This window comes from Grampus griseus (assembly GCF_964374135.1).
Source record: "Grampus griseus genome assembly, chromosome: 13".
In the NCBI taxonomy this organism is placed as follows: domain Eukaryota; kingdom Metazoa; phylum Chordata; class Mammalia; order Artiodactyla; family Delphinidae; genus Grampus; species Grampus griseus.
The window spans coordinates 56,064,867-56,088,312 of record NC_139007.1 but is presented as its reverse complement, the minus strand read 5'-3'; the positions used below and the strand labels follow the sequence as shown (position 1 = coordinate 56,088,312).

General features: G+C 35.6%; 1 protein-coding gene across 1 annotated transcript in view; it reads right to left on the bottom strand.

Moving 5' to 3' along the window:
• LAMA2 (laminin subunit alpha 2) overlaps nucleotides 1–23,446 on the bottom strand; it is a 606,716-nt gene that overhangs the window by 185,913 nt on the left and 397,357 nt on the right. Inside the window, exons 21-27 of the mRNA XM_082668794.1 lie at nucleotides 22,358–22,538; nucleotides 19,372–19,508; nucleotides 7,464–7,700; nucleotides 5,511–5,654; nucleotides 3,610–3,789; nucleotides 3,315–3,503; nucleotides 3,098–3,231 (exon numbers count right to left, since the gene is read on the bottom strand). Coding sequence (XP_082524920.1) covers nucleotides 3,098–3,231; nucleotides 3,315–3,503; nucleotides 3,610–3,789; nucleotides 5,511–5,654; nucleotides 7,464–7,700; nucleotides 19,372–19,508; nucleotides 22,358–22,538 — 1,202 coding nt within the window. The remainder of the gene's footprint in view (nucleotides 1–3,097; nucleotides 3,232–3,314; nucleotides 3,504–3,609; nucleotides 3,790–5,510; nucleotides 5,655–7,463; nucleotides 7,701–19,371; nucleotides 19,509–22,357; nucleotides 22,539–23,446) is intronic.

Here is a 23,446-nt window from a genome sequence, read left to right as displayed (position 1 = left end):
AAGGAGCTTGAATCATAAACTTTATAACAAGCATAGGTAGGTTTTATTGACACTGAATTATGAAGGCGCATTCTGACTTGGCTCCCATTGTAATCTACAATCTGAAGACCAGCCAGCCTTTATGAAACACATGTTCAGTTAAAATTCAGATTTCATGCTCCCCTCATTATAGGACGCACAGCAGTTGTGATCTGTAAATAAACCACTCCCCTCCTACAAGAAAGACTCTGGGTTCTCTGACGGAGCAGGAAGGTAACTCGGTGTTTGTTGCAAAGTCATCTCTGCTAGTATCTCATGGTATTTTATAACCTGAGGAGTTTCTAGCATCACCTTCCCTTCTCTGGCACGTGCATGCACACAACAGACTAGTGAGTATTTAAAAACCAAGTGAAACCTGAATGGTGTTAGCAACAGACATTTCTGCAACACATCATTATTTTTCCTCAGGGAATCAGAGAGGAACTGTTTTGCTTGAATCAGGGATTTGGCCAAACTCAGGCATCTATTTAAATGAATACTGAAAAACAAAGTCGTTAAGTTCTTCAAATAAATGTAAGACAGGACAAAAGCAAAGAAAAAAGAAAATTTCAGCATTGTAATATGTACAAAGTCAGAACCTCAAACCACATGTATAACAAACTCTCTGCTTCTGAGACTATTTAAATTTGTAACTGAATAAAGATGCAGCGTTATGTGTTAACTGCTTTGAGAGGAAGACTCAAACGTATCTCTGACCTTTGTCAAAATTCCACTGTCTTACAAAATCAAGTGCTGATACACTGCTTTATTTCTTTTTATCGTTACTAGATGTTCACTCTAGTTTTTATTGAGCCTAGAAAAAGTGAAGTATTTACTTACTCTAGTGTTTAAAAAAAGGAACTCCTAAGCCAAAGGATATTATTTAGTGAGCTATATGAAATAAAGTGATAAGAGAAAGAGACTTACGGGGGAAAAAAGCAACCTTACAGCAAAGGAAGGTGGAATCGGTGTGAGAGAGGCAAAGAAAGCGTAATGAAAAATGCATGACAACACTGTTTCTACCAGATCCACTAACAAAATGTTCTGCGTATGACCAAACTTTTTTACTGAAGCATAGAACAATTTCAAAATAACATATTTTCACACTCACAAAGTCACCTGCTGTCTTCTAGAACATGCAAACCTGCTTTGGCTTCTGTCATCTAATTTACATTTGAAATTCTAAAATAATTAACAATATAACTGACAAGATATTTTGGTATTTTTTTTTAAATTATTTCATAATTGGGATTTGGGATTGACATGTACACACTGCTATTATTTAAAATAGATAACCAACAAGGACCTACTGTAAAAAACAAAGAATCTCCTGTTAGAAATGAGAAATGTGAAAAAAAAATCAAAACAATATAGACTTAAAAGTAAACTTTGGTCCTTGATTTGGTCCCTACTTTTGGTACAATCAGAAGAGCAATATGGATCTTCTGCAACAAAGAAAGGATTTTCTGCTACATGTTTAACAGTGTAAACATTTGAAATATGGTATTTTTTTAAGGTATTTTATTTTCTTTATTTTTTAATTTTATTTTTTTAAACATCTTTATTGGAGTATAATTGCTTTACAGTGGTGCTTTTCTGCTTTATAACAAAGTGAATCAGCTATACATATACATATATCCCCATGTCTCCTCCCTCTTGTATCTCCCTCCCACCCTCCCTATCCCACCCCTCTAGATGGTCACAGAGCACCGAGCTGATCTCCCTGTGCTATGCGGCTGCTTCCCACTAGCTATCTATTTTACATAGTAGTATATATAAGTCCATGGTAGTATATGTTAAGTCCATGCTGGGACGAAGTGAAACATGGTATTTTGATATTCATTGGTTTGTCAATGAGAGGGTTCATAATTTTGTTTTCTTTTGTTGTCCTGCACTGATCTACTATTTTGTTATATAAGATTATTTCTAAACATCTATTGATTTCATATTCTTATAGACACAACAGAGAAGCTAATATGCCAGAGAAGTTCAGACTATGTGTATGAACTCAACTCAACTTTCTGCCTCCATGGCATACATTTAGCTACATCTGTGCAGTTCCTCATTTTATCTCATTAGATAAGTCTTCCCTTATACTTGAGGCACATGACCTCAAGTATACTCATGTATACTCATGATGTTGAAGAATCCTGGCTTCTTCATTGTTTATTTTCTCTTTATTCTATCATTTTAAAATTTATATCTTGCTACTAATTCCTCCCCTTCCCCAGCTCCATGGTATATAAACATGCTTACTTCTCTCTCTGATTAAACAATCCTCCCTTGACTTTTGACACGACCTCATTCCTCCCTTTTTATGATTTTGTTCATGGAGAACAATAGTCTACATTCATAATATTAGGTTTATTGCATCCCATTCATTCCTCAAAACCTTGAGACTATTTCTGCCCCAGAACTTCACTAAAACTGGTATTATGAATGTCACCAGTGTGATCCTAGGTGCCAGTTTCAAACAGCCTCCTTTTAATTGTCCTCTTTGGGTCATACGAAAAAACCATACCTACTCCCTTATAGTATTCTCATCCTTTGGCTTTCACGACATTCATTCTTGTTCTTGTTCCGTGTACTTTCCTATTCAATGTGATTCCCAGTCTTTTCACATCATAAGGCACAGGGAAAATGCCAATATAGTGTGGCCCACTGGGGTGAACAGATGAGAATGCATATGGTTGGGAGAGACAGGACCAACTTGGCCCTGCCTGGTTCCCCTGACGGTTGAAGGAGGATACCTTCTCAGCAATCTTGCAACCTATTTATAGCACAGCAGTGAATTCTCTCTACCCTGTAGGACATCTTCTCCTGAACTTCTGCCTGACATCTAAAATTCACCATGTCAGAGATCAATTCAATTTTTCCCCTTAATCTTGCTTCTGATTCTGTTTCCCTTTTGGGGGGAATGGCAGTAATTTCCACCAGATGACCTGGACACCATCCTTGACTAGTCTTCTATCATCACACTCTCAAACCAAACTTTTAAATCTTTCTTGTCTGATGTCTTACTGATCTCTCTTATAGACTCTAGAATAAGAAATTAACTTGGATATTCATTATACTTTACCTGCTTTGTCTCATGATATTTCCATAGGTAGCCTTGATAAGAATATAATGGATATCATATAGTACATCCAAGAAGTCTTCACGGGTCACAGTTCTACTGATTCGAGGATCATCACCATAATATTTCCATTTTTTCTGTTAACAAGAAAAGAAACCACTTTGCCGAAACCGAGTGCAAATCCATTGGCATCCTGGCACCCAACAAGTAACCACCTTACCTCTGTCATTTCAATTTCATGTCTTGTCAACTGGCCAATTAGAGGAGCAGCCATATGCCTGATGATAATTCTCACATGACTAGGAGTCCCACCTCGAATGATAACTTGTGGGTTATATGTAGAGAAACCTGTCTCTTCCCGAGCCTCAAAATAGATTGTGTACTTGAGTTTGCCCCCATAGGCCATCAACTGATAAAACAGAATGAGGAACGATGAGTTAGATAAATCTCCAAATAGCATTATTCTAAAAACATTTTATTTTGTTCTCATGTGACTTCAAAGTTCTTGTCCTTACCTTCTTTCCTTCAAATTGTTCTGGAAGTTTCCAATAAAAAGGTTCCAAATGGAGATCTTGTCTCACCAGATCCATGTGTGCAACAATCTCTGGATGTTGAAAAATGATGCCTCTGGTAGTTGTGTGCTGCAGCGTCTCATCCACCAGGGGCAGAATGGTCTGCTCAGGCTTCAGAGTCACCTGCATGGGATCAAAACACAGCAGGGGGCTGAGTTTAAGTCTTTGGAGGCCTCCTTTAAACTTAACCTCCAAAACTTACAAGCAGCTCATGCAACTCAATATCAGAAAAACAAACAACCCAATCCAAAAAAGGGGAGAAGACCTAAAGAGACATTTCTGCAAAGAAGACACACAGCTTGCCAACAAACACATGAAAGAATGCTCAACATCACTAATCATTAGAGAAATGCAAATCAAAACTACAATGAGATACTACCTCACACCAGTCAGAATGGCCATCATCAAAAAATCTACAAACAATAAATGCTGGAGAGGGTGTGGAGAAAAGGGAACCCTCTTGCACTGTTGCTGGGAATGTAAATTGATACAGCCACTATGGAGAACAGTATGGAGGTTCCTTAAAAAACTAAAAATAGAATTACCGTACAACCCATCAATCCCACTACTGGGCATATACCCTGAAAAAACCATAATTCAAAAAGAGTCATATACCACAATGTTCATTGAGGCTCTATTTACAATAGGCAGGACATGGAAGCAACCTAGGTGTCCATCGACAGATGAATGGATAAAGAAGATGTGGCACATATATACAATGGAATATTACTCAGCCATAAAAAGAAATGAAATTTAGTTATTTGTAGTGATGTGGACGGACCTAGAGTCTGTCACACAGAGTGAAGTAAGTCAGAAAGAGAAAAACAAATACCATATGCTAACACATATATATGGAATCTAAAAAAAAAAAAAGTGGTTCTGAAGAACCTAGGGGCAGGATAGGAATAAAGACGCAGATGTAGATAATGGACTTGAGGACACAGGGAAGCTGGGATGAAGTGAGAGCGTGGCATGGACTTATATATACTACCAAATGTAAAACAGACAGTGGGAAGCAGCCGCATAGCACAGGGAGATACGCTCGGTGCTCTGTGACCACCTAGAGGGGTGGGATAGGGAGGGTGGGAGGGAGATACAAGAGGGAGGAGATATGGGGATATATGTATAGCTGATTTACTTTGTTATAAAGCAGAAACTAACACACCATTGTAAAGCAATTATACTCTAATAAAGATGTTAAAAAAAAAAGTGATAGACTGCATGTCTCTCTGCAGCCCCATCCCCTTCTGATGAAGTGTTCTCATGAGAAACAGAACTCGTGCACAATGAACAGGTAGGAGAGGGGATAAACCCTTCTGACTTGTTTGCATAGTGAAATCCACAACATCTGTGAAAACTGGTCTTTTACACTAACAATAAGTAGAGTTTAAAAGTAGGAAGAGTTAAAGGAAAATTAAGGCAAAAATGAACTTTTTTCCGCCCTAAAGAGTGATGATTCTCTAAGCCTGGTTGGACTAAATGCGCAAGTTCTGGTTTTCATTACTGCATGAACACACATCTATCTTCCCGCTCTGGTGCCCTTGCTCTTCAGAGGGCAGCTTCTTCCCATCCCCAAACATAACATTTCCCTTATAATGTTTTCCTTTTTCACTCGGCATCTATTTCCTTATCCGCAATAAATGAACTCTTTTAAAGGCAGGATAAAAACGATATTTACTCCAACTGTCTAATGGCGCACAGCCCCTCTACCCGTTCTAAACGTGCGCAGGGGAAAAGGTTACTTAAATGTTTTGCCATTTCCTCCTACCCCTCAGTGCCTGGCTAAAAGACGCCAGCAGGAACTAACATTATACCATTACATGGCTCAGCAGTTCCTTACTCACCCACGTATGGATCAGTCCTTTTGCTTCAGAACACTGAGTAGTGGCGCCGAAGCAATAGCAGCTGCTGCAGCCAAGTGGGTTCTTGGCCTCAAGTCCGAATTTGCCAAGCCGGCACCTGTCACAGCGGACGCCTTCCACATTCACCTGAAGAAAGATGAGAGATCCCCAGAGTCCATACGGTGACATGGTGAGAGCAATAAACTCAAGAATGAATAACAGGAGCACATTTTAAAGACAATGAAACAAAAAATAAAAGAATGCTGAATAGCAGACTCACGTCCCAAATAGCATATGCAGTTAATCTCTTTGTTAGCATGGCATGGGTCTAAAAAAATGCTTTATTTATAAATGCATGCATTACTAAGGATATTGTATATTGTTTTTTAAATTTAGGCAGCACATTTCCCATTATTCCACTGTGAGGAATATGAAAGAGTCATAAGAATTTTGAAAGCAAAATAAAAACATTGATTCCTAGACAGTGGTGTGATGCAAAGCTGTAAAAAACAGGCAATATGTTAAAATATAGATTTATATAATTATTATTGAATACTGTATATACACACATATAGCATGTATTAAGTATAATGTATAATCATAATTATAATATGTAATAATGCAGCATCATACTTTGTGCTTTGTCTAGGACTTTTAATGGCAGAATCTTCCATTTTCTTAAATTCTCAAGACTCTTAACAATCACTCCCTAGATTTCATCTTTCTGTTTCCTCTGACTCTCTTTGCATAGACTTTTTCTTGTAAAGATACTTCTGATACAGTCTTTACTGCATTTATCCTGGGACTGATTTTCCAGAAAAATAAGGGAGAAAAAAATCCTTCTTAACCTTTTTTTTAAAAAAATTTATTTTATTTTTATTTATTTTTGGCTGCTTTGGGTCTTTGTTGCTGCACGTGAGCTTTCTCTAGTTGCAGCGAGTGGGGGCTACTCTTCGTTGCAGTGCGCGGGCTTCTCATTGTGGTGGCTTCTCTTGTTGCAGAGCATGGGCTCTAGGCTTGTGGGCTTCAGTAGTTGTGGCTCATGGGCTCTAGAGCACAGGCTTAGCAGTTGTGGCACACGGGCTTAGTTGCTCCGCGGCATGTGGGATCTTCCCGGACCAGGGCTCAAACCCATGTCCCCTGTATTGGCAGGCGGATTCTTAACCACTGCACCACCAGGGAAGCCCTTCTTACCCTTTTTAATTGGCTGTTTTCCTATGTCATTTAACAATATTAATGAGGACTGAAATTTGCATATAGTCACTGTTTGTAATGTCACTGCTTATACGTGATGAAGTTTTACTGAACTTTCACAGCAGTAAATCTATTTTTCAGTGTACAGTGATTGCGGATTAATTTGAGGAGAAAATTTTTTTTAAATCAACCTTATCATTTAGCTGTGATTTTCTCTGATGATGCTTAAGAGAACTTTTTTTTCTCTCCCACGTTATTCTTGTTGAAGCAAAGTGAATATGTAAAGACAAATTGAACTTTACTGTCGAAAATATATCATTTATATGAGCTAGAAAAATATGTTGGGTTTTGGTTGAAAATCAGTTCTTAAAAATCAGTGCTAGGGCTTCCCTGGTGGCGCAGTGGTTGAGAGTCCGCCTGCCGATGCAGGGGACACGGGTTCGTGCCCCGGTCCGGGAAGATTCCACATGCCGCGGAGCGGCTGGGCCCGTGAGCTATGGCCGCTGAGCCTGCGTGTCCGGAGCCTGTGCTCCACAACGGGAGAGGCCACAACAGTGAGAGGCCCGCGTACCGCAAAAAAAAAAAAAAAAAAAATCAGTGCTTATCTGTATGCTAGAATAAAACTGTGTCTGGCAATGAATTTTCATTTGTCTGTCTGTTTGGCCTAATGATGCAGGAATAAATAACTGAATGAAGTTAAAGCTGAGCAATGGAAATAGAACTGAGTAAGGTTTTTCCTTCCTGAATTTCAGCAGCACTTACCTTACAAGTACACTGCCCAGTCTTATCAGTACAGGAGCATTTTTTAGTCTCTAAATCACAGGTTGAGTCATCAGTCCCTGGCAGGAAGCAGTCACAGGGATTGCAGTGAGGGTAGCTCCAGTGGCCTCGATTGCACTCTGTACATTTTGCACCAGAGAATTTGGGACGACAGTTGCATTGCCCCGTGTTTATATTGCATTGGAAATCCAAGGATCCCACCGAGCTGCAGTTACAAGGCTATGGAGGAGATAAAAACAGCAATGATTAACATCATTTCATGGGCAATATCTTTAAATTTTAATTCTAATGTTTCTATGCTTCCATTAAGCACATATTAATCATGTGTCTGTTATATGCTTTGTACTGTTCTAGTTCAGTCGCTTGGGAAACATCAGTGAACATAATGTTAAAATTGCTTCCTGCATTTACTAAAATATATGAGTGTCCAGAAACCATAAAGCTATTGAATAAGAAAGAAACTGTGTTTTCTCTGTCTTTGTGGTGAGCAGGAGTTAGGTATAGGTTTTCTTCAAATACTTCTTACTTCAAAGATTGAAATTTAGACAAAGCCATTTTACCTTATCATTTCATTTTTATAGCATTTATTGTATAGAGACATACCTTACAATCTAATGTACATAAATATAAGTAAATACATAAATATAACACAGTGGAATAAGCATGATGTAATAGGGAAAATGTAAAATGCTATGAGAACGTATAAAAAGCACCAAACCAGATGTGGGGAAGCCAGGGAGAATTTAGAGGAGAAGTGATATCTAGGATGTTGTGTTTTAGAATTAGGTTTGCAGAAAAGCCCAGTCTGAGGTGCTTTGCTGGTAACCTTTTTTCTTCTTCCTAGATATGCATAGGATTTTCTCTTTATATATGTAATTTGAAATTTTGCTAGAATTGTTTTTTTAATGCTCATTCCAAACCTTTTATTTTAAACACTAAAAAAAAAAAAGGTAGGGGCTTCCCTGGTGGCACAGTGGTTGAGAGTCTGCCTGCTGATGCAGGCGACACGGGTTCCTGTCCCGGTCCAGGAGGATCCCACATGCCGCGGAGCGGCTAGGCCTGTGAGCCATGGCCGTTGAGCCTGCGCATCCGGAGCCTGTGCTCCGCAGTGGGAGAGGCCACAACAGTGAGAGGCCCGCGTACCGCAAAAAAAAAAAAAAAAAAAAAGTTTAAGCAATTAAAAAGTGATGAGACCATTAAAAAATTCCTATTGCTAGGGTGATGAGAGGCCCTTGGAAAATTTTAACCTATACAAACAAATAAGACTGGATTAAACCCATTCCAGAGTATTGAAGCTATTAAGATTATTAGGCTGTGAAATATGCTGCCAAGGAAGTGCCAGATCCACCACCTCCTGAGACACTTAAAACTCAACTAACAAAACAGTACAAAATGTATTTCTGGGAAAAGGAAACTAGCACAGAAGGGGATCAAGCTACTAATTAAAGATATCTTTTTGTTTTCCTTCTGATATTCATGTTTAAGCAGCTACTTTTTTTTTTTTTTTTAAGAGGGAGGAGATATGGGGGTTATATGTATACATATAGCTGATTCACTTTTTTATATAGCAGAAACTAATATACCATTGTAAAGCAATTATATTCCAAAGAAGATGTTAAAAAATATTAAAAACATAAAAAATTTAAAAAATAAAATAAAATGATGCCAAGTTTTGCTACAATTTTTAAAAGCTTGAGTCTTTTTAAAAATTAATTTACTGGAACATGGTGAGTTCTTTCAGTTTGAGAATAAAATTGCTCTTTAATTCAGTGCTATTTCTTCAAATTTGTTTTTGATTTTTACTTCTGTTCTAATTTATCAATATTCTTCTTCAGGATCACTTATAATTCTTAAAGTACAACATTTTTGTATGTCTGCCAAATCAATAATATACTACTGTTTTCTGTAGTCATTTCCCTATTTGCCTCTCAAATTTGTTCTCCATTTTGTCCTTTCCATTCTACACCATGAAAATTCTGTTGTATGTATATACCACCAATACTTATTTTAATTACACTGCTGCATTTTTAGCTTCTTTTCAATAATTTCTTTATCTCACCTCATCAGCAATCTTCAATTGCTGCTCATCCACATGTCTCTTCGTCTCCTATTGCTTAAGGCTCTCTGTTTCTGATTTACAGCTCATAGTTCCTTGCATTTTAATTAAAATTCAAGTGGATTTCTAAATGTTATTTAAGGTCTTGGAATACATCATTTTCACAGATCAGCTGTGCCAGTGATTACTCTGCTGCCTCTGAGCTCTAAACTCACTCCTCCTTGCCCTGCTTTGTGATATTGCAGTTAGACCCTGTGGACACCTCTCCCTGGCCAGGTAGCAGAACATTAGGCTTATTCATTAGAAGGCCATAGTGATGGAAAGACATTTCTGTTCTGGGTTCTGGGTCTTCATTACTATTGCCATCATTATTATTTAATTATTTAGCATGGGAGCCCAGAGGCCCAGAAAGAATTCTAGCTATGCCATCAGGCCACTCTCTCCCCTAGGCTGCTTAGGTCTGCACACAAGCTCTGTCCACAACAGGCTGCTTCTATGTAGCTCCAGCATACCCATAACCTCCAGCAATGATGGGTAGCCTCTATAGACCAACACTTGCCCACAAACTCTGGCAAGTTTTGTGTATTATTATTATTGTTTGTGTTTTACCACCAGCAGGCTACGCATTCCTGTAGTAGCCACATTCTTTTCAACTATGTCTGAACCTAAGCCTTGTTGGGAGTGGGGGGCAGGGGGATGCCTTCCCCTAGCCCTTGGTTCCTTTATTGTCCACCACCCCTCAGCCTGGAAGTAGTAGCTACTCTTTTGTACCTACTACTTCAGGACATTTTATATCCCTCTTTTATCCTTTTTACCGGTTAACAATTCTTTATATTCTACTTTCACTGTTTAAACAACTAGTGTGGTTTCTGTCCCCCAAGTGAGTACCACTTGTCTCTGTGTCTGCGTTTGCCACCATACAGGCTTTGTACTTAGTCTATGACCTCTTTTTGGTGACTTTCTATTAATTATCCTTCTCAGATCTACAGCTCTGTGGCATACTCAAATGCATAACAACTTGCCAAATTTCCAGATCCAAGTTTGGCTGGATCTCACTTTGCATTTCTCACACTTTCATTGCTCAGCTTAATTCTTATACCCACTACTACTAGGGCTATTCCTGCTTCTGCTCCTGCCAGCAGTTTACTTATGGGACAACACTTTCCAGGCTGTGATGTACAATCACCAGCTTTCCATCTATTATCTCTTCCCTGTCGAAATGTTTGGTGAAATATTTTCCCAGATTCTGATATTAAAATATCACCTGGCCTTATTTTTGGTGTCTTTCTGGTTCCGTATTTTTCTGTCTTCACTGCTATCCAGTAAAAAGGCCTGCAGTAGGGGATGCTCCTAAAAGGTATTTTAAACTCAAAGATCTAAAATGTGATTATGTATTATACTACAAACATGGCTATAGTTTCCAAAGCATAGAACAAACAACCGCCATCCCCCCCAAGTAACTCGTTCTTATAGAACATCAGATGTAGAATGAGAATTCAAAATAAGTATGACTGGGCTTCCCTGGTGGCGCAGTGGTTGGGAGTCCGCCTGCCGATGCAGGGGACACGGGTTTGTGCCCCGGTCCGGGAAGATCCCACATGCCGCGGAGCGGCTGGGCCCGTGAGCCATGGCCGCTGAGCCTGCGCGTCCGGAGCCTGTGCTCCACAACAGGAGAGGCCACAACAGTGAGAGGCCCGCATACCGCAAAAAACAAAAACAAAAACAAAATAAGGATGACTGACCTATTCCTTTAAATAACTTTTCCTTGACTCATTTAAACAAAACTGACCATAATCAGAAAGAGAAAATTATATGCTATGGAAACTATAATCATGCAATAACTTTAAAAATAGTTTTATGAGATAGAGATACTTAACTAAAATAGATGTCTTAGACTTTATTAACTAAAATAACTGTCTTTAGACTAACTAAAATATGAAATGTCTGCTACAAATTTATTATTATAAAACGAAAGCATTAATACTTAAAGACTAGTCAACAGTACAGATAGACATTTCCTTTCCAAATCAGGGAGTTTATTCAGGAAGTTATAGTAGAGAATAAAAGAGACCATTAACCATATGTTTAGACAGTACTATAGCCAACATGAAATGTAAATCATAATTAGATGTAATGTTTGTTTAGCAATCGAAGATTTATGCACTATTCCCCTGCTAGTGAAAGATGGCAGGCTTTGTATTCTAGTTCAATAAAAGCTCAGATGATGCGTGTGCTCACACCTCAGCACAGAGAAATTATCCATGACACAAAGGAATGAAAGCTATAAATCTCAAATCACTGTTCATTTAGATTATAATCATCCAAGATTTTTAAATAGTAGGATACATGCTTATAAATATTTGTGAGGGCTGTATGAATTTTTTTGTAATTATTCATAATTATGAAGTGTCTAGCTATTCAGAAATTTAGATTTTTTTTTTTTTTTTTTTTTTTTTTTTTTTTTTTTTTTTTTTTGCGGTATGCGGGCCTCTCACCGCTGTGGCCTCTCCCGTCGCGGAGCACAGGCTCCGGACGCGCAGGCTCAGCGGCCATGGCTCACAGGCGCAGCCGCTCCACGGCATGTGGGATCTTACCGGACCGGGGCACGAACCCGCGTCCCCTGCATTGGCAGGCGGACTCTCAACCACCGCGCCACCAGGGAAGCCCAGAAATTTAGATTTTTAACAGTGGTTCAAAGTAATCAAAATATTTCGATCGACTTCAGTCAACATAATGTTTATTCAATGATCAGTAAATATAATGGAATCAAACATACAAATGCTTAAAAATAACTTGGTCTACATTCTATCCTGATTTACATCCTGAACATTAAGCATCAGCTTCAATTTCAGGAGTTTCATTAGAGTTTGGCCACATCATAGGATTTTGTAGATAACATGGAACCCTCTTAAGTTTATGTACAACTTATTCATGAGTCAAGCAATGGGGCAGATGCTTGGATTTGAGGTTGAAAATGCAAAATGTCAGTCATAGAAACTTAAAATGTTGTTCATACTCATCAAAAATCTTTGGAACTCTTGAGAAATTTTTGTTTTGTTTCCAAAAATGTAGCTCTATGGACCTTCAAACTTAATATTGCTATTGGCAATAGAAAAATGAGCATCCTGTCCAGTTTTTAATTTAATCACATGTCTAACTGAAGTCATGTATCTGCACTTCCTTGAACAGTCACCAATACTCTTGTTTTCCTCTAGATCAGTGTATCTAGACGAATGTATTCAGATATTTTATCATATATGTAAGAATGGTTACAGAGTCTACATGTGTGTTGACTCAGTAGAAAATAATAGTTTACATCTCTATAGGGTACTATCATGGAGTCAAACAGGCCACACTTGGTCATTATGTTCCAGTATTTCTCAGTCCAATGTGATCAACTGGAATGGCTCTCACTAACATCAAAAATGCCCTTATTTATTGCTCTTAAATTTAATGGACACAGTTCAGCCCTAATCTTACTTGACCTTTGTGTTGCACTAGGCACTAAAGAATATTCCTTCTTTTTAAACAGTCTTAGTTTTTAGAGCACTTACTGGTTTATCTCCTCTCTTTTAATCTGTTAAACTATAAAACTAAAAACAAAACACATACAGAAATAAAAACCAAGAAATAACTGTTTTCAAACATTGGATAACAGGAAGCGAAGGACTGTGATTTTTGAGAGAAGGAAAACAAATGAGTTAGAACATAAAGGCAGTCTAGTCTGCAACCCAAAGAGGGGAAACCCAAATAAAGCCCAAAACTATAGCTGAATTGAGAAACAGCGTAGAGTTTGGAGAAGCTGAGGCAATTAGAATTTATGGAAGACAAGTAGAATATGTGTCCCAAAAGAAGGAAGTTAGAGAGAAAATTCCAGAGATATGCAGAAGGGTTCCCTTGAGTCGTTGGCTAAGTACTGATCTGTGCATGCATGGAATGAAATTCTACATGGTTGGAGAAAAAATAATTGGAAAGCCTGAGGCTGAAAAATTCCTAGGGTCCACAGAAAGCTTGGAATAATTCATATTCCCAATAGCCAGAGTGAACAGATAGTAATGCACTGGGTAGTGTTCTCAATGTATTTAGCACCTTAGTAGTAGGGCTAAGTGATTCCTAGATTAAAGGCTGCTCTGGACCTTCCCTAATAAAATTTAAAAGCAAGCATCAAAAGGATTCAAGTGATCGGTGAGTAATTAACCTGATAGCCAGGATAAAGTTCAACTCTCTTTAAAGGAATACAACAAAATCTAATGTGCAACAATGAAAAAATGTACAACATCTGGCATCCAAATAAAAATCACCAGTCACGCAAAGAAGAAAATACAGTTCATAACCAGGAAAAAAAATCAACCAGTAAGCATGATCTTGAAATAAAACAAATGATGGAATTAGCAAAAAACTACCTTACAAAAACCAATATTTATAAATATTATAAATAAATATTCTCAAGGATAAATGAAAAATGTGAATATAAGGAGGAAAGAAATGAAAGATATAAAAAGATACAAAAGGAAATTTAAAGATGAAAGATACATATTTGAAATGAAAAAAGACTAGCAACTGGATTAACAACAGATTAGATACTACAGAAGAAAAAAAAATCAGTGAATTTGAACACCTAACAATAGATACTAACAAAAATGAAGAATATAGAAAAAAGAAGAATGAAAGAATAAACAGAATTTCAGTAAGCTGTGGGAAAATATCACGTGCTCCAACACACACATAATGAGTTCCAGAAGGAGACAATGGGGATGAAAAACAAACAAACAAAATTTTAAAGATATAATGGCTGGAAAATTTCCAACTTTGATGAAGTCTGCAATCCCACAGATTCAAGTCCAACTAACCCCCTGAGAAATGAATATAAAGTGACTACAAAAAGACAACATAATCAAATTGCTGAAAAACAGGATTTAGGATTATATACTCAGAAACAATAACTTTGAAAAATGAAGGAAAAGTAGAGACTTCTTGGTAACAAAAATTGAAAGAATCATTGTCAGCAGACCTGAAATACTAGATATAATAATAATAATAATAGAAATTTGGATGTATCCAAAGGAATAAAGAGCACTGGAATTGATATTTATATAGAAAAACAGAAAATAAGTTTTTTCTCCTTTTGAAAAAATAATTGATTATTTAAATCAAAATCATAAGATTATATTGTGGGATATATAATATATAGAAGTAAAATATATGACAACAATAGCATAAAGATAAGAAAGAAAATTAGAGGTTTACCCTTGCAAGTTTCTTATGTTAAATGTAAAGTGTTAAAACATTATTTTAAGGTACATTATGAAAAGTTAAAGACGTATATCCCTAGACAAAGACAAAAATATAAAATAAATAAGTAGAGCTAAGAAGTCAAAGTGAATATAAAACGTAATTATAAAAAATTACTCAGTCCAAAGTGAGGTAGAAAAAGAAGAAAAATGAAGGTAAGAGCAGATAGGGCAAATATAAAGCAAATAGCAAAATGTAGACTTAACCCATTCAGACTGATAATTGCATTAAGTGGAAATGATTTAAATACTTGAATTAAGAGGAGGAAGCATTAAGAAAAACATTAAACTATTTTTAAAAAGAGATGGAATAAATGATAATGTTTAAAAATGTATACGACCACAAAAACACCAATCAGAAGAAAGACAGAATAGCTATATGAATATGATAAAAAGTACACTTCAGAACAAGGAACATTATCATGGATAAACAGGGATGCTTCATAATGATAAAGGCATCAACTTTTCAAAAACATAGATTCATCTTAAATGAGCATACATCTAATATCACTGCTACAAAATACATGAATCAAAACCCGAGAGAACTGAAAGAAGAAATAGATCACAGGTATAGCTCAACATCCTCAGGTATTGAGAAAACATGCAGACATAAAAATCATTAAAGATAACTGACTTTTATAGAAGATTTTATCCAACAGTGCCAGAACATAACACACCTTGTTTTCAAGGACACATGTTAATCAAAATGGATACGATTCTGAGACAAAAAACAAATCTCTATATATTCAAAAGGACTAAAAAAGACAAATTACGTTTTCAGACCAATACAGAACTAGATGACAATAACACAAAGAGATCTTGAAAACTCCCAAATATTTGCAAATTAAAGAACATACTTTTAAATAATCATTGGATTAAAAATAAAATAAGTAAGAATATTTTAAACAATGAAAATTGAGACACAACATATCAAAATGTATGGGATACAATTAAAGTAGTGCCTGGAAGGAAATTTATAATATGAATTGCTTATATTAGTAAAGAAGAAAGATCTCAAGTCAATAATTTAAGTTTTCACCTTAAGAAACCTGAAACGCAAGGGCAAATTAACTTCAAAGGAAGAAAAAAAAGAGATGTTAAAATAAACCTTTGAAAACATTCCTCCATTCAGTTCATTTAATATGTTATCAAATTTATTGTTTTAAGTTGTTCAGATTATTCCCATATTATTCTTTTAATGTCTATAGGATCTATAGTTATGTCCCCTTCTTTATTTATCATTTTATTTGTTTCTTCTCTCTTTTTTTCTTGATCAATCTTCTTAGAGTATTGTCAACTTTATTAAACTTTCCAAAGAATCAGTTTTGGGCTTCACTGACTTTTTTCTAGAGTATTTTTATTTTCTATTTCATTGATTATGTAAACGCTTCAGAAATTATGTGATGGGAATACTTCCCAATCTATTTCATGAGGCTAGCAGTACCCCAATACCAAAACTGGAAAACAACACTACGAAAAATATAAACCAATATTCCTTATGAATGTAGATCCAAAAACCATTTACAAAATGCTAGCAAACATAATCTAAAATAATTCTAAAAGAATAATTCCCCATGATCAAGCAGGGTTTATCTGAGGATTACAAAGTTGGATCAACATTTGAAAATCAATCAATATGATTCACCATATTAAGAGCTTAAAAAGAAAAATCATATGATCATCTCAATAGCTGCAGAAATTCATTTGACAAAATTGAACACACATTCCTGATAAAAGTTCTTAGCAACCTAGGAACATGAGAGACATCCTAAAACTGATAAAGAGCATCTGTAAGTAAAATATAGCTAACATCATTCTTAATTATGTTTTAATTATAAAAGACTGAATGCTTTCTACTTAACATAAGGAATGAGGCAAAGATGTTTGCTCCAACTTCTTCTAGTCAACAATTTACTGCAGTAGGTCAGGAAAATGAAATAAAACTTATATGGATTGGAGAGGAAGAAGTAAAACTCAATTTGCAGATGACACTATTGTCTAGATAAAAAATCCTAATGAATCTACCAAAAAGCAAGTAAAACTAATAAGCTTAGGAAGATTGCAGTATAGAAGGTTAATGTATAAAAATAATTGTATTTTTCTGTTCTAGTAACAAACAATTGGAGACTGAAATGGAACAAATAATAGCACTTGCATCAAAAATATGAAATACAACAGTAAATTTAATAATGCACATGCAAGTCTTGCACACCAAAACCTATAAAACATTGTTGAGGAAAATGATAAAGACTTAACTAAATGGAAAGTTATGCCATGTTCATACACTGGAAGATCTGATGTTCTTAAAATGTCAATTTTTCCCAAATTGACCTGTAGATTTAACATAATCCCAATGATATCTTAGCAGGATTTTTAGAAAGAAATTGGCAAGCTGAGTTGTCAATTTATATGGAAATGCAAAGGATTCAATGTAACCAAATGGTATGGGAAATGATGAACAAGGTTGGAGAGCTTATACCACCTAATTTCATTCCTTGCTAGAAAGCTACAGTGATCAAGACAGTGTGCTGTCAGCATAAGGATAGACATAAATCAATGAAACAGAATAGAGTCCAGAAATGTGTGAACGCATATATGGTCAGTTTATTTTGGCAAAGGAATCAAAGTAATTCAATGGGGAAAATAAGATAGGCTTTTCAACAATTGGTGTTGGAAAAATTGGACATCCAGAAAAAAAGTGAATTTTGACCTTTACTTTATACCGTATATAAAAATTAATATTGAAAATTGAACATGGACCCAAATTTAAGACATAAAACTGTAAAACTTCTTGAAGAAAACACAGGAGAGATACTTTAGACCTTTAAGAAATATAAATTGACTTCCTAGATGGACCATAAAAAGCATGAACCATGAAAGAAAAAGATAATAAACTAATTTTTATAAAAATTAAAGATACTTAGAGGAATTGAAAAGCAAGTCATATACTAGGAGAAAACAGTTGCAGAACTAGATGTATTAAAGGGCTAGTATCCTGAATATATAAAGAACTCTTTCAACTTATTACTAAGTAAACAAACAACCCCAAATAAAAATAGGCAAAAGATTTAAATAGGCATCCAGAAGATATATAACTGACAAAATACCAAAATTATTCCTAATATCATTGGACAAAAAAGAAAAGAAATGCAAATATATGAATACACACCCAATTGAATGCTTAAAATAAAAAAAAAAAAGACTTAGAATCTTGAGTACCGGCAGGGATGTGAAGTATTCTTGTGAAGAGGAATGAAAATGTGTCTACACACTTTCTTTTGACATTTATACACTAATGGTCACAGCAAAATTATTCATAATAGGACCAAACTGGAAATGACCCAAGTCATAGCATATCATACAATGAAAAATTATTAAACAAGAAAAAAGAACTACTGATAAAATATAACAGATGGATGAATTACAAAAGCATTATACTAAGTAGAGAAGCCAAACTAAAAATAATCCCCCAAAACAAACAAAAAACCCTCTAAAAAACAACATGGAATATGACTATATTTATGTGAGTTTGTAGAAATGGCAAAAGTACAGTGATAGAATGAAAAGAGTAGTTTCCTGGTGCTGATTGGGGGCGGGGGGCAGGGGAAGTAGACTGCAGTGGAGCACAAGGGTTGGTTATACAACTGTAATCATTGATCAAAACTCATCACTTTAAATAGGTGAACTGTATTTTATTTAATTAAAGTCTCACAAAAAGCTGACAAAAAGCCCCGAACTCATCACTTTTCCTTTTTGAACTTGCATCTCCTCCTATAATCCCTCTAGCAGTAAATGATACGATCACCTGTTGCAAAGCAAAACCTGGCAGGCATCCCTATGCCTTCTCTTTCTTACCCCCTAAATACATGAGTTCAGCAGGCCATATCAGTCTAGGAGTTCTATAACTTAGCTTGCCGTCTAAATGTCAGTGGATAATTGACTGGGGCCAAAACCTCTGTCAACTCTCACCAACGTTTCTGCAAAGGCCTTACAAGCAGCCTTCTACCCTGAGGCTGTATAGATTTCTCTAAATCTGAGTCTGGTCATACCACTTTCTATGGTCCACTCATGAAAAAAAAAATGGGTAGTTTTCTAAGCTAAAGGTTGTTTATATGACTCTTCAGAATCCTCTCACCTACTTCCTGAAAACTGACACCTAGGTATAAGTTGGGAGAAATTCTTATGGATTTTTGGCAAATTCTTTTAATTCATTCTTAATTTCCTTGTACTTTGCAGATATATTCATTGTGTGTAGGTATGAAGTTATAGATGTTTCCGGTTTTATTTTCGAATTTTTGGTTCTTTTTCCTCCTTTTTTTTTTGGTAAGTATCATGGATGAAGCTACATAAATGTATATTTACTTTATCATCTTTCCCACAAGTAAAATGTAAGATACTGATCAATACCTGCAAGCATGCTATAGTGATAGTCCTGTATTGTTTTGTAATATAATATTGACTTTTGAAATGCCCGACTACTGAGGTCTACCAAAATAGAAATCCTTAAAAGACATTATGAGATGAAATAAAGCAATTCACTCACCTTACAACCAGTGGTAATGCTGTGGCCCCAGGTGTTAGGTACACATTTAGAACATTTCTCTCCAATGGTATTGGGTGGGCAAATGCATCGACCAGTCTTTGGGTCACAATTATTACCCAGATGGGAACAGTCGCAAGCTTCACAGGTGAAAGGATAAAAAAGAAAAAAATAATTTGATATAAAGTGTTTGTGTTCGTTTTTTTTGCGATTTGTGTCATCTTATTTGGTTAAAGATCCTTGAAAATGACTCACCTCATTCATCTTTTATATTATAGTACAGTGTATTTCAGAGGCGTTGTTCAATAAATATATACTGAATTTCATTTAATAATTTTAAAGGGTAAAACATTTTTGCTTTTCGATTAAGGAGAAAAAGAACCGATGTATCAGATTCCCTGTTAACTGTATTCCCTTATATCTGGATACTATCAAGGTTACAATTCTGTTTCTATATTTATTTTAAGTTCATAACTAATGTTTCTGTGCTGTATAGATTAATATTTCCTTCCTGTTGATGACTCAGATTTGCAATAAAAACAATAAGCTTAATAAGCTTCCTAAATTCAGTATATCGTACATTTAATTAAAATGACATCAGGATATTTCAGTTGTGCAAATATTTTTTAAATAGTTGAACTACAGAAATATATTTACATATAAAAATATTTTTTGAGTTTCATTTACCACCTGCATTATTTCTTTTCAATGGATTTTTCATTTTCCTAGCTATGACACTATATATGAAGAGTGCAAACATCCCTATCTATTGCACTTTCTCAAAGAATGCAAAAATAAGATCTGACGGAAAAAAAAAAGATTTGAGAAGATCTTCAAAGCCATTCAAGACAAGGAGTGCATGTCACTTATTAGCTATAGTTGACTCAGTTGCTGAGTATACCTTAGTGCAGCATTTCAAATCAAAAAAGTGAAAGAGAAAAATACCATCAAATACTCAGATTCAAATAGAAGACTAATGTTACGAGAAATCTTTAATTAGTTATATGATGATTAAATCTTTTAAAAAATACATTTAGTTTATTTGATTAAGTTCACTTTTCAAGGGATCACAATGATCATTGCTCACAGCATTCTATCCCGCTGTGGAAAAATGTGCAGCACGATGCTTGACATAAATGTTAGCGGTTGTTTTTATTATTGTTGTTGTTGCTAATTTTAAGCCAAAGGATTTATTTTATATATACCCTTTATTAAGAAGAAAAATATTTTCACATTATGTTTAAACTTATGCGCTAAAGAATGTCTTGGGACAGTTCCAATCTACTTGCAAGTAGAAATTCTCTAAGTAGTTCTTCAATGGAAGCACAACACTGAATAGGAAGACTTGAGTAATTAGCTAGTTTTCCCTACCAAAACAGAATGTTCATCACAATTGATAATACTAATAAACAAAAATGATGATGATGATGAACACTTACATAACACTTTTAGTGCCAGGCATTTCTCTGAATCTTTTATAGCCATTAACTCAACTAATTCTTACAAAACCCCAGTGAGGTAGATACTATTATTTTCCTGACTTAATAGATGAATTTTGCAGAGGGACAGTGAGGCCAGGTCACTCAGTCAAGGTCATATAACTAGTTGCTGGTGGAGTCACTAAACAAATCCAAGCCCTTTGGTGAGAGTCATGCTCTCAACCATAACGCTATCCTGCCTGTCCTGTGCTATATTTTTTTCTGTTCTGCTTCTCCAGGTTCGAATGCTACTAAGTTTGCATTTCTAAAATGTTATCACTGTTTCATAATTTAAAATAATTTTTTTAGTATTTATAATTTCTGGTAGTGGATATATTTGAATGTGTAGTACTTTTTCATCAATTCAGATTCAGTGAAAATGCTAGTGAGAGTTGTGTTTATAAAGAACAGAGTATATTTTAAAATGCAGCTCTATAAATTTTTTAGTATATACAGATATTGCCTTAGAGATCATACATAGATTCTTAGAGGATCTGTAATTATAATATTCAGAATAACTTATAATGGCTGAATTTATGATAAAACCTGTATACATCAGAAGTGGTTGAGAATATCTGAAAGGTACTGGCTTTTAAAAGAACTTTAAATATTATTCCTGCCACTTCTCACATAAATTTGCTACAGTAGTCAATAACAGAATCTTAAAATCTTGCCATGTATTTATTATGGTGCTGTGAGTGTAAGAGTACCATCAATGTTGCATCAGTGAGTTTAGTAAACAAGGGTAATATTCAACCTAGTGACTGTTGGAATAGGGGTCAATTCCAACTTAGTGGCATAAAATTAAGGCAAATGTTCAATCTTTACTTTCATCTGTAGTGTGCTAATTCCTATTTTCTTCATTCAGGATCTGTAGGAAGGCTGTGGCCGGACATAGGAGAACACTGCTTGAGGGAGCCATGGTTAAAAAACCTGGCTTGCAATTTCTCAGGAACTGACAAATATCTAGAGCCAATCTATTTCTCTCTCAGAACATCACAGTTTTCAAGGCACCTGGAAGTAGATGAAAACATTTTTTTTTTTTTGTACCAGAGAAAGATATTAACTTCCCTGATCCTTGTTCCAATTTTGCAATAGGAAGAGTAAAAGTTGAACTGTATTAGCCTGCGAGTAATGTTTAAACTAAGGTAACTTTGGCACCAGAAAAATTGAACATCTGACTTTCAAGCTGCAGTAGCCTTTGAGCGACTGGCTGAATAGAGGTCACAGAAAGGGAGGGAGACAGCAGAACTGGGACCTGCTGATGGATTTTTATTGCAAGCACAGTTATTTATAGGGCAGTGTTTCAAACTGCAATTTATTTCATCTAATTTATTTAAAAAATATATATATATGTTAGGTTAAATATTATTTGCATTATATATCAATACTTGCTTGTTGTCAAAGTGTATTTCCCTTAACTTCTGGGAACCTTGTAGAACCAACTGTTACAAATGCTTAAACACCAAAAGCAGATAATGAATGCATGGAGCTTAGTCTCATTTACAGACCTGTGCATCCTCCTTCTTGAAAGTTGAAATAGCCGTGGGCACAGCGATCACATTTCTTTCCTGTTACTCCGGGCTGGCACCAACATTGACCACTCTCTTCGCAGTCAAATGATTTAGACCCAAAGGAATTGCAGTTGCAGGGAATACACCCCCTTGCTGATTGGAGGCCAAAGGTTTCAGGCTGGCATAGAAGAGGAAAGAGAAAAATTACATTTAAATCAATTAATTCACAATGGCACAGATGCACGGTAAGATCAGGTGGGAAAAGAGGAGCCTGGGGTTATCCAGGTTCTTCAGTGATGTTATGACAACTGGGCTGTCATTTAATCTAACGGACCTTTTCTATAATGTCCAAAAGAAAAGTTCAATTACTTTGAAATTCTATCAAGATTATTGGAAGAATTAGGGCACTATTATTGTCTGTTATATTTTCACCGGCGTTTCCCTACATCTCTCAAGATTCTAATGGAAATGTGGAAATAAGCGAGGGTGGCATTTCTATTTAATTAAAAATTTTTCTTGTTTCATTCCTAATAATCTGAATTGATTATTTTCAGATCTTATTAAGTCCTTTTACTTGGTAAATATGTTTTCAATATTATTGGCCAGCAGTCTAAAGTTAAAATAAATCTTTTTTTCCCTCTTATATTTGATGTAATTTTTGTCGTATATCCATAAATACTTCTAATCATCACTACAGGGCTCACATTATAAATATAACTCTTAGGTTATGCCTATACTGACAAAATAAGTGGTTTGACTGATATCTCGTTTGTTGAGTTTCATTCTAACGATCAAAATTGATTTTTGAGATCACATATCAAAGCACCAGATTAGGTTGAAAAAGGGAAACTTTCATCCTCTGATGAGTGATTCATATGCATATCTCTTATCTATTTATAACAAATAACCTTCCATGGTCAAGCATTACTAGCTTTGGCTGACTTTCTGGAAATACATGTTATCAGACCTAGAGTGACTATGTTAGAAAATGCTGATGGATTAAAAATCACTCCTACCAGCAAAATGAAAAGCACATATCCTACTTAAAGTATGTCAGGGCTGTCTTTTAAACAGAAGTTTGTCATA